This window comes from Scyliorhinus canicula, chromosome 3 (genome assembly GCF_902713615.1).
Source record: "Scyliorhinus canicula chromosome 3, sScyCan1.1, whole genome shotgun sequence".
Classification (NCBI taxonomy): domain Eukaryota; kingdom Metazoa; phylum Chordata; class Chondrichthyes; order Carcharhiniformes; family Scyliorhinidae; genus Scyliorhinus; species Scyliorhinus canicula.
The window spans coordinates 14,377,199-14,389,345 of NC_052148.1; the positions used below are offsets into that span (position 1 = coordinate 14,377,199).

Here is a 12,147-nt window from a genome sequence, read left to right on the forward strand (position 1 = left end):
TGACAGGAACCAGAACCCCTCTAGGATCAAAGCACTTTTGAACATTACAAAGGAAAAAAATGTAATCGGAGTTCGATGAACTCAAATCATGCTCAACATGAATACATTGAACAATCAAGAGCAAAACAAAGTTACTTTACGATAATGTCATGCAACTTAATAACTGCTAGAAGGGCAATATAAACCCTAAATCAGGGACAGCCACCAGAGTCAGCTCTCATAGCTGCCCTCAGTCATGGGAAGGATAGAGCACAGAAACTGAGTGGAACAGCGAATTCATCAGGAGAAAACCAAAAGATAAAGAAGAGAGATTGTCAAGGTAGACCTGAAGGTCTTTTCTTTTTTTTTTTAAATTTAGATTACCCAATTATTTTTTCTATTAAGGGGCAATTTAGCATGGCCAATCCACCTACTCTGCACATTTTTGGGTTGTGGGGGCGAAACCCACGCAGACACGGGGAGAATGTGCAAACTCCACACGGACAGTGACCCAGAGCCGGGATCGAACCTGGGACCTCAGCGCCGTGAGGCGGTTATGCTAACCACTAGGCCACCGTGCTGCCCTCTGAAGGTCTTTTCAACCAGAATCCAGAAGCAAGATCTTTTTACTTTTTTTGTAAAAACAGTGATTTTATCTTTTAAAGAAAAAAAAATAACAAAGTTTTAACCTGAGACAGTGGTTATTACAAAGTCTACTTTAATTACTTAGCAACGGGCAGCACGATGGCACAGTGATTAGCATTGCTGCCTACGGCGCTGAGGACCCGGGTTTGGATCCCGGCCCTGGGTCACTGTGTGGAGTTTGCACGTTCTCCCCGTGTCTGCGTGAGTTTTGCCCCCACAATCCAAAGATGTGCAGGTTAGGTGGATTGGCCACGCTAAATTGCCCCTTAATTGGAAAAAAATAAATAATTGTATACTCTAAACTTTAAAAAATAATAATAATTACATAGCAACGCGAGGCCCAGGCTACTAAGTGGTAAGTAGATGAAATCTTCTATGAAGATATGGGTTATACCGGGGGTAACTTGAAAATATAGTTTGACCCGAATAGCACCCACCTAAGTCTGCATAGAAGTCAGGGAGTGAGAATCCCTGTTCACCATTTAGAATGTCTCATTGACCCTTTTTGGTATAGGGGGAGTTCTAAGAATAGTGGTGAGTTTTTTTACTTCAGACTCTATGAATGTAGGATGGTCTTGAGCTCCATAAAGAATTACGGTTCACCTACCAAGGACTTGAGTGGTACGTTAGGATCAGCCCCGGCTTCTCGCTTGGCTTCCTGGACCATATTATTGATGTTTTCTAAACATCTGTCCACTCCCACCAGCTGTGGAGGGCGAAACACACAAGGAGGTCAAACTTCAGCAAAATCAGCACATGGCACCATCTCCTAGCCGGCCCACCCCACCCCATTCAACCACCATTTATGCCAGCCAACCTCCACTCATCTGTCCCACCCCACCAACCAATCTCCTGCCCGTCACAGACAGCCAATTGGCCCTCTCGTTGGTTCCAGCCAGCCAATCAGCCTCTCCTGTTGGTCCCAGCCAGCCAATCACCCTCTCTGCTCATCCCACACAGCCCATGGGCCTTCTCGTTGGTTCCAGCCAGCCAATCAGCCTTTCAATCACCCATCGTGCCCGTCCCAGACAGCCAATTGGCCCTACCGTTGGTTCCAGCCAGCCAATCAGCCTCTCCTGTTGGTCCCAGCCAGCCAGTCACCCTCTCTGCTCACCCCAGACAGCCAATGGGCCCTCATGGTTGGAGTCACACCTGGCACAAAGGAAGAGAGTTGTGGTGATTGGAGGTCAATCACCTTAGTTCAAGGACATCACTGCAGGAGTTCCTCAGGGTAGTGCCCTAGTCCCAACCATCTCCAGCTGTTTCATCAATGACTTTCTCTCAGTCATAAGTCCATATTCAAGGCCATGGTAGTTAACCTGGACGAGTAAGCAACCACCGTCACAGACTTCATCAGTTGAGGATTGTGTACCAAAGACAACAATATGGGTGTTCCCCAATCGGAAACTCTGGCTCAACTTGCTAAAGTCCCGGACGGAGGCGTTCAAGTCTGACGACCCATGACCCTAATCTATATAAGAAATCAGGGATAAGGCAGCACGGTGGCACAGTGGTTAGCATTGCTGCCTACAGCGCTGAGGACACGGGTTCGAATCCCGGCCCTGGGTCACTGTCCGTGTGGAGTTTGCACATTCTCCACTTGTCTGCGTGGGTGTCACCCCCCAAAGATGTGCAGGATAGGTGGATTGGCCACTCTAAATTGCCCCTTAATTGGAAAAAATAATTGGGTACTCTAAATTTAAAAAAAAGAAATCCAGGTGTGACGTACGGAAAGCCATTAAGGATGCTAAAAGACAATACTGGATCAAACAAGAGTCCCAGGCCAATGACACAAACCCACAACGTCTATGGCAGGGCTCACAGGGGCTGGTTTAGCACAGGGCTAAAGAGCTGGCTTTTAAAGCAGACCAATGCAGGCCAGCAGCACGGTTCAATTCCCGTACCAGCCTCCCCGAACATCATAGAATTATCATAGAACAGTACAGCACAGAACAGGCCCTTCGGCCCTGGATGTTGTGCAGGTTAGCTGCCATGGCCTTGAATATGGATTTATGACTGAGAGAAAGTCATTGATGAAACAGCTGGAGATGGTTGGGACTAGGGCACTACCCTGAGGAACTCCTGCAGTGATGTCCTTGGACTAAGCACCTCCAATCACCACAACTCTCTTCCTTTGTGCCAGGTGTGAAACCAAGATCAAGCTATCTTGTTCCTCTTGACAAGACATTCAACCTCTTTTGTGAACCATGGTTCCCTCACACGGCCATTTCCTCCCTGCCTGACAGGGACATACTCATCAAGGACACGCAGTACTTGTTCCTTGAATAAGCTCCACTTTTCATTTGTGCCTTTCCCTGACAGTTTCTGTTCCCATCTTATGCTCCCTAATTCTTGCCTAATCGCATCATAATTACCCCTCCCCCAATTATAAACCTTGCCCTGCCGTATGGCCCTATCCCTCTCCATTGCAATAGTGAAAGACACCAAATTGTGGTCACTAAGGTCATCCAGGAATAAAACTTCACCTTAAACAACTTTCAAATCGCGTCCCTCTCCCACCAACTTCACAAATGGAGGATGGATATAAAAACAGTGGCTCTCTCTCCCTCCACCTTCTCTTTGTCTCTCTCTTTCTCTCCAGTAGGCGCTGGAATGTGGTGACTAGGGGCTTTTCACAGTAACTTCATTTGAAGCCTACTTGTGACAATAAGCCATTTTCATTTCATTCACATGAGACCACAGGCTGCAAAGCCAGGCCAGGCAGGATCGCTGGGACTGGACCATCCCGCCCCGATGATCTGAGCAAGTTCTATGCCCGCTTTGAGCAGTCAGCCAATGTATCAGTGCCACCCACCCCAACAGCCCTGGACACTCCCATACCCACTATTACAGCCTCAGAGGTAAGAGCTGCCTTCTTGAAAGTGAACCCACGGAAAGCGACAGGTCCCGACAGAGTCCCTGGGCGAGCACTCAGAGCCTGCGCTGACCAGCTGGCGCGTGTATTCGCAGATATCTTCAACACCTCACTTCTCCGTTCCACTTCTCTGCTTCAAGAAGACCACCATAATACCAGTACCAAAGAAGAAGAAGGTAGCCTGCCTCAACGGCTACCGACCGGTGGCCCTGATGTCTGTTACCATGAAATGCTTTTAGCTGCTATGCATGAGATGGATCACTGCCAGCCTCCCAGATAGTCTCGACCTACTGCAGTTTGCCTACCGCGGCAACCGTACGCAGCAGACGCTATCTCCGTGTGTCTACAATCAATACTCAAGCACCTCGACAACAAGGACACCTACATGAGACTGACTACAGCTCTGCTTTCAACACCATTTTCCCAACAAGACTAATAACCAAACTCTGCAACCTTGGACTTGACCCCTCCCTGTGCCATAGAGAGCATCTTATCCTAGTGCATCACGGCCTGGTATGGCAACTGCTCGGCCCAAGATCGCAAGAAACTACAAGTGTGGTGAACTGAGCCCATGCATCACACAAACTTGCCATCCTCCCATTGATCCTGTATGCACTTCCCGTTCCCTCGGGAAGGTAGACAGCATTATCAGAGACCCCTCCCACCCAGGCTCTGCCTTCTTCCAGACCCTTCCATCAGGCAGAAGATACAGAAGTCTGAAGACCTGCACATCCAGACATAGGAACAGCTTCTTCCCCACAGCTACTAGACTCAACGACTCTCCCTCGGATTGATCTGTTCCCTGTAAGAACACTATTCACGTCGCCCTATGCTGCTCTTGTTTGGCCCTTGTTACACATTGTAACCATCACTATTTGTTGTTGCACCACTGTCAATGTACTCTGTCGATTATTCTTGTTGTCTACTATGTACGTTCCCTTGGCTGCAGAAAAATACTTTTCACTGTACTTCAGTACATGTGACAATCAATCAATCAGTAAGGTCAGAAGTGAGGATGCACACTGACGGTTGCACGATGTTCAGCACCATTGGTGACTTCTCAGGTACTGAACGAGCCAATGTCCAAATGCAGCAAGAAGTTTAGCCTACGCAGCTGGTGGGAATAGGTGGGAAGACAAATGGTGAGGATGTCACTAAGGATCTACAGAATCGATAGAAGGACTTAAACAGGTCCATGGTGTTGAACATGGCAAAAACTTGGCAGATGGAATATAATGTTGGAAAATGTGAAGTTATGTACTTTGCTGGAATAAGGGGGCTGGGTAGCACGGTGTCATAGTGGTTAGCACTGCTGTCTCACGGCACCAAGGTCCCAGTGTTCAATCCCGGCTCCGGGTCACTGTCCGTGTGGAGTTTGCACATTCTCCCCGTGTCTACGTGGGTTTCGCCCCCACAACCCAAAGATGTGCAGGGGAGATGGACTGGCTACGCTAAATTGCCCCTCAATTGGAAAAATGAATTGGGCACTCTAAATTTTTTTTAAAAATAAGAAATGAGTTGATTATTATTGAAATGGAGAGAGACTGCAGAAAGCTGCCGCAGAGGGACGTGGGGTCCTCAGTGCATCAATCACAAAAAAGGTAGCGTGCAAGTTCAGCAGCTAACAGGGGCAGCAAGTGGAATGTTGACCTTTATTTTAAAGGGAATGGGGTATAAAAATAGCAAAGTCTTGCTAAACCTCTTCAAGGCCACAAGTTAAACCACACCTGGAATACCGTGAACAGTTTTGATCCCTTTATCCAAGGACAGATTGGAGGCAGTCCTGAGAAGATTTATTAGGTTGATCCCGGGTATGGAGGGATTTTCTTTTGAGGAGAGGTTGGGTAGGTTGCCAAGATTTTTCCCACTCATTTAGCCTGTCTGTATCCTTCTGTAGATTCTTTCGGCCAAGGGAAGTGATTGCCAAATTTGCGGATGACACAAAAATACGTGGGAAGGCAACTGGGGAAGGTCTTGGACAAGAGGGCATATTCTCATCCATTTAAGTTAGATGAGGAGAAATTTCCTATCTTAGAGGGGAGAGAATCTTTGGGATTCTTTACCGCAAAGAGCTGCAGAGGTTGAGATAGACAGATTTTTTTATCAGTGAGGGAATCGAGGGTTATGGGGATAAGGCGGGGAAAGCGGAGTTGAGGATTATCAGATCTAGTCATGATCTCATTGAATGGAAGAGCAGACTCGATGGGCTGAATGGCCTACTTCTGCGTCTTATGGGAGGTGCCAGAGGATCGTAGGGTGAACAATGTGCCGTCCTTATTCAAACCAGGTGGTATGGGCATTCCTGGTAACTGCAGGCTGCTCACTTTAACATCTCTGGTGGGTAAGGTTTCAGAAGCAACAATTAGAGTGAAAAAGTGAAAACAGTCACTTCGGGAGGGTTGAGTTAATTTTTATTGTCACAATTGCACTGTGAAAAACCCCTAGTCGCCACATTCCGGGTACACAGGGGGAGAACTCAGAATGTCCAGATTACCTAACAGCACGTCTTTCGGGACTTTGTGGGAGGAAACCGGAGCACCCGGAGGAATCCCACGCAGACACGGGGACAACGTGCAGACTCCGCACAGACAGTGACCCAAGCCGGGAATCGAACTTGGGACCCTGGCGCTGTGAAACCACAGTGCTAACCATTGTGCTGCCCATAGAGAACTAGTAAGGATTTGTAAAAGGCAGACTGTGTTCGACAAAGCTAAGTGAATGTTTTGATGAAGCAGAGAAGGTTGATGCTGGGAAAGTAGTATATATTATCTTCATTGATTTTATGGGGGCAGCTGACAACGCACACACGTGAGGCAGACTAATAACGGGAGAGTCAGAGTCCAAATGGATAAATAATTGGCTTCAGCACAGAAAAGTTGTGCTAAATGGAAAATGGTTTCTTTCAGGCTGGAAGATGGTAGACAATGGTGTTCATCAAGGATTAGTACTACAACCACTGTTTTTTCATATACACAGGGTAATAAGTCAAAATATGCGTACAAGGGGCAGCACGGTGGCGCAGTGGGTTAGCCCTGCAGCCTCACGGCGCCAAGGTCCCAGGTTCGATCCCGGCTCTGGGTCACTGTCCGTGTGGAGTATGCACATTCTCCCCATGTTTGCGTGGGTTTCGCCCCCACAACCCAAAGATGTGCAGGGTAGGTGGATTGGCCACACTAAATTGCCCCTTAATTGGAAAAAATGAATTGGGTCCTCTAAATTTATTTAAAAAAAACAAAAATATGCATACAATAACAAACATGACAGTCATGACTGAATGGCGGAGCAGACTCAATGGGCCGAATGGCGGAGCAGACTCAATGGGGCGAATGGCGGAGCGGACTCAATGGGCCGAATGGCGGAGCGGACTCAATTGGCCGAATGGCGGAGCGGACTCAATTGGCCGAATGGCGGAGCGGACTCAATTGGCCGAATGCCCTAATTCTGCTCCTATGTCTGATGGTCTTATGAATGTGTGGCTGAGAGTGAGGATGATACCAATGATTTACAACAGGACAAAGTCAGGCTAGCAGAATGGGTTTGAAACTCTCCAGGACAAAGCAGCCCCCTTGTTTGTCCCACCACCTTCAACAGTCATTTCCTTCTCCACAGACACACATTGGCAGCTGTGTGAGCCGTCCTCAAAGTGCACTGCAGAAACTCACCAAGGCTCCTCTAACAGCACTTGCCAAACCCATGATCACTCCCATCTAGAAGCCCCAAGGGCAGCAGATACCCAGGAACATCACCACCTGGACGTTACCCTCCAAGTCACTTAAGACCCTGACTTGGAAATATATCGCCGTTCCTTCGCTGTCGCTGGGTCAAAATCCTGGAACTCCCTCCCTAACAGCACTGTGGGTGTACCTACACCACATGGACTGCAGCGGTCCAAGAAAGCAGCTCACCACCATGTCCTCGAGGGCAATTAAGGATGGGCAATGCAACAGTCCCTGAACAAATAAATGGAGAAAAGACTTTAGGAAGGACAGGAAGGTCCTTGAGTGGCGATAGAAATTCACCAGAATGGTTCCAGGGCTGGTGGATTTTAGCTACAGTTTTTAGTTGGAGAAATTGGGGTTCCTCGCCTTAGAGTAACAGAACTTGAGGGAAGAATTGATGACAGATTTAATAAAGTGTCACCAGACACGGATGGTACAAGGACTATGGAACACAGATTTAAGGTTCTGGACAAGTCTGTGTGGTGGGTTTGTGAGGAAGAACTTTTTCCTTTAAAGTAACTGTTGATGACCTAAATTTTGTGGATTTGGTGGAAACTGAAGTTATTAACAATTTCAAAAGGAAACTGGATGATATGGAGGGAAATTAGCCTTGGAGGATGAAGGGATAGAGGAGTGGAATGGAGCTGAATTGCTCTAGATAGCCAGCACAGATTCAACGGGCCAAATGGTCTCTATCTGTGCTGTAATGATGATTATGATTACCTCAAATGAAAACTGGATGAATTTATTTCAGCATGCAATATTTTTGGATAACAATTCAAGACATGATATGTGGGAAATATAATCTGCTTGGGGAATAAATACTTTGGGTTTCTGGCTTCCTTAGCCCGGCCTCTGGGTCTGTTACAATTGAGTTTGACTAGTCAATAACTCCAGTATTGTCGCACTGCCTGACTGCCCAATAGGATATAAAAAACTATTCCTTACCCAATGGTTGGTGGCTGGACCATCTACCTTGGACACAATCTTCCCATCAGCAGCAATAAGCACCACGTTTGATCCAGTTGCTCCTCTAAGAGGGAAAGGAAAATTGATTTATGTTTGAATACACAAACAAAAGTCCCACTGTACCATCTTCCGCCAGCACTCTTAAAAATAATTGTTTCATGGGGTGTTAGGGGGGGCAAGGTACCCAATGGGCAGGGGGAAGCGCAGTGCCCACTGGGCAGGGGGACGCACGGGCCCCCCCCCCCCCCCGGGCAGGGGGACGCACGGCGCCCCCCGGGCAGGGGGACATGGCACCCACCGGGCAGGGGGACACAGCGCCCACCGGGCAGGGGACGCGGTGCCACCCACTCACCCCTCCCTCCTCCACCACCACCCACTCACCGCTCCCTCCTCCACCACCACCCACTCATCCCTCCCTCCCTCCTCCTCCACCACCACCACCTCACCCCTCCCTGCCCCGCCACCCACTCACCCCTCCCTGCCCCGCCACCCACTCACCCCTCCCTGCCCCGCCACCCACTCACCCCTCCCTGCCCCGCCACCCACTCACCCCTCCCTGCCCCGCCACCCACTCACCCCTCCCTGCCCCGCCACCCACTCACCCCTCCCTGCCCCGCCACCCACTCACCCCTCCCTGCCCCGCCACCCACTCACCCCTCCCTGCCCCGCCACCCACTCACCCCTCCCTGCCCCGCCACCCACTCACCCCTCCCTGCCCCGCCACCCACTCACCCCTCCCTGCCCCGCCACCCACTCACCCCTCCCTGCCCCGCCACCCACTCACCCCTCCCTGCCCCGCCACCCACTCACCCCTCCCTGCCCCGCCCCCCGCCACCGACCCACTCCCCCTCCACCCACTCCCCCTTCCCACCCCGCCCACTCCCCCTCCATCCATCCATCCACCCACCCACTCACTCACCCCTCCACTCCGCCGTACAGTTCCATCATTTTCCTGCTTCACTGAGTCCGATCATGTGACAGGAGTAACAAAAGTTATCACCTGACAGCCTCGGTCACATGACCGGGAGGGCGGAGCTGGTGAGAAACAGGAGTGAGGGTGATATTGACACAGAGATAGTGCAAGGTACAGGCAGGGAGAGGGACACATAACCGGGAGGAGAAAAGAGACACAGACTGGAGAGGGTGAGGCTGGGATGAAAGAGGCGAGAAATAGCAGGAGGGGGGAGAGAGAGAGAGAGATATACAGATATACAGATATACAGAGCAAGGGGAGGGGGGTGGAGAGAGAGATATGGGAAGGGGGTGGAGAGAGAGAGAGAGATATAGCAAGGGGAAGGGGGTGGAGAGAGATATAGCAAGGGGAAGGGGGTGGAGAGAGAGAGAGAGATATAGCAAGGGGAAGGGGGTGGAGAGAGAGATATAGAGCAAGGGGAGGGGGGGTAGAGAGATATAGAGCAAGGGGAGGGGGGGGGTAGAGAGATATAGAGCAAGGGGAGGGGGGTAGAGATATAGAGCAAGGGGAGGGGGGGTAGAGATATAGAGCAAGGGGAGGGGGGGTAGAGATATAGAGCAAGGGGAGGGGGGGTAGAGAGATATAGCAGGGGGAGGAGGAGAGAGGGATATAGCGGGGGTGAGGAGAGAGAGATATAGCAGGGGGGGAGGAGAGAGAGATATAGCAGGGGGGGAGGAGAGAGAGATATAGCAGGGGGGAGGAGGAGAGAGAGATATAGCAGGGGGGAGGAGAGAGATATAGCGGGGGGGAGAGATATAGCGGGGGGGAAGAGAGATATAGCGGGGGGAAGAGAGATATAGCGGGGGGGGGAGAGATATAACAGGGGGGGAGAGAGATATAACAGGGGGGGAGAGATATAGCGGGGGAGAGAGATATAGCGGGGGGTGAGGAGAGAGAGATATAGCGGGGGAGAGAGATATAGCGGGGGGGAGGAGAGAGATATAGCGGGGGGAAGAGAGATATAGCGGGGGGAAGAGAGATATAACAGGGGGGGAGAGATATAGCGGGGGAGAGAGATATAGCGGGGGGTGAGGAGAGAGAGATATAGCGGGGGAGAGAGATATAGCGGGGGGGAGGAGAGAGATATAGCAGGGGGTGAGGAGAGAGAGATATAGCAGGGGGGGAGAGAGATATAGCGGGGGGGAGAGAGAGATATAGCAGGGGTGAGGAGAGAGATATAGCGGGGGGGAGAGAGAGATATAGCAGGGGGTGAGGAGAGAGATATAGCGGGTGGGGGAGGAGAGAGAGATATAGCAGGGGGGAGGAGGAGAGAGAGATATAGCAGGGGGGGAGGAGAGAGAGATATAGCAGGGGGGGAGGAGAGAGAGATATAGCAGGGGGGAGGAGGAGAGAGAGATATAGCAGGGGGGAGGAGAGATATAGCGGGGGGGGAGAGAGATATAGCGGGGGGGGAGAGAGATATAGCGGGGGGGGGAGAGATATAGCGGGGGGGAAGAGAGATATAGCGGGGGGGAGGAGGAGAGAGAGATATAGCAGGGGGGAGGAGAGAGATATAGCGGGGGGGGAGGAGAGAGATATAGCGGGGGGGGAGAGATATAGCGGGGGGGGAGAGATATAGCGGGGGGGAAGAGAGATATAGCGGAGGAGAGAGAGATATAGCAGGGGGGGAGGAGAGAGAGATATAGCAGGGGGGAGGAGGAGAGAGAGATATAGCAGGGGGGAGGAGAGAGATATAGCGGGGGGAGGAGAGAGATATAGCGGGGGGGGAGAGATATAGCGGGGGGGGAGAGATATAGCGGGGGGAGGAGAGAGAGATATAGCAGGGGGGAGGAGGAGAGAGAGATATAGCAGGGGGGGGGAGAGAGATACAGCGGGGGGGGGAGAGAGAGATATAGCGGGGGGGAAGAGAGATATAGGGGGGGGAGAGAGATATAGCGGGGGGGGAAGAGAGATATAGGGGGGGGAGAGAGATATAGCGGGGGGAAGAGAGAGATATAGCGGGGGAAGAGAGATATAGCGGGGGGGAAGAGAGATATAGCAGGGGGGGAGAGAGATATAGCGGGGGAAGAGAGATATAGCGGGGGGAAGAGAGATATAGCGGGGGGAAGAGAGAGATATAGCGGGGGAAGAGAGATATAGCGGGGGGAAGAGAGATATAGCGGGGGGAAGAGAGAGATATAGCGGGGGAAGAGAGATATAGCGGGGGGAAGAGAGAGATATAGCGGGGGGAGAGAGATATAGCAGGGGGGAAGAGAGATATAGCAGGGGGGGAGAGAGATATAGGGGGGGGAGAGAGATATAGCGGGGGAGAGAGATATAGCGGGGGGGAGGGAGATATAGCAGGGGGGGAGAGAGATATAGCGGGGGGTGGAGAGATATAGCAGGGGGGGAGAGAGATATAGCGGGGGGGGGAGAGAGATATAGCGGGGGGGAAGAGAGATATAGCGGGGGGGAAGAGAGATATAGCAGGGGGGGAGAGAGATATAGGGGGGGGAGAGAGATATAGCGGGGGGGAGAGAGATATAGCGGGGGGGGAGGGAGATATAGCAGGGGGGGAGAGAGATATAGCGGGGGGTGGAGAGATATAGCAGGGGGGGAGAGAGATATAGCGGGGGGGGGGAGAGAGATATAGCGGGGGGGAAGAGAGATATAGCGGGGGGGGGAGAGAGATATAGCGGGGGGGGGGAGAGAGATATAGCGGGGGGGTGAGAGAGATATAGCAGGGGGGGAGAGAGATATAGCGGGGGGGGAGAGAGATATAGCAGGGGGGGGAGAGAGATATAGCGGGGGGAGAGAGATATAGCGGGGGGAGAGAGAGAGATATAGCGGGGGGGGAGAGAGATATAGCAGGGGGGGGAGAGAGATATAGCGGGGGGAGAGAGATATAGCGGGGGGGAGGGAGATATAGCGGGGGGGAGAGAGATATAGCAGGGGGGGAGAGAGATATAGCGGGGGGGGAGAGAGATATAGCGGGGGGGAGAGAGATATAGCGGGGGGGGGAGAGAGAGATATAGCAGGGGGGAGAG

General features: G+C 51.5%; 1 protein-coding gene across 3 annotated transcripts in view; it reads right to left on the reverse strand.

Annotated features, from left to right (window-relative positions):
• Positions 1-9,317, reverse strand: part of nagk (N-acetylglucosamine kinase) — a 42,038-nt gene extending 32,721 nt beyond the window's left edge. Inside the window, exons 1-3 of one of the 3 annotated variants that reach the window (XM_038793149.1) lie at positions 9,107-9,317; positions 8,167-8,251; positions 1,232-1,330 (exon numbers count right to left, since the gene is read on the reverse strand). In XM_038793149.1, coding sequence (XP_038649077.1) covers positions 1,232-1,330; positions 8,167-8,251; positions 9,107-9,135 — 213 coding nt within the window. In that variant the 5' untranslated portion in view covers positions 9,136-9,317. The remainder of the gene's footprint in view (positions 1-1,231; positions 1,331-8,166; positions 8,252-9,106) is intronic. The other 2 variants (XM_038793147.1, XM_038793148.1) reach the window with 2 other exon arrangements.
• Positions 9,318-12,147: the final 2,830 nt, after the last annotated feature.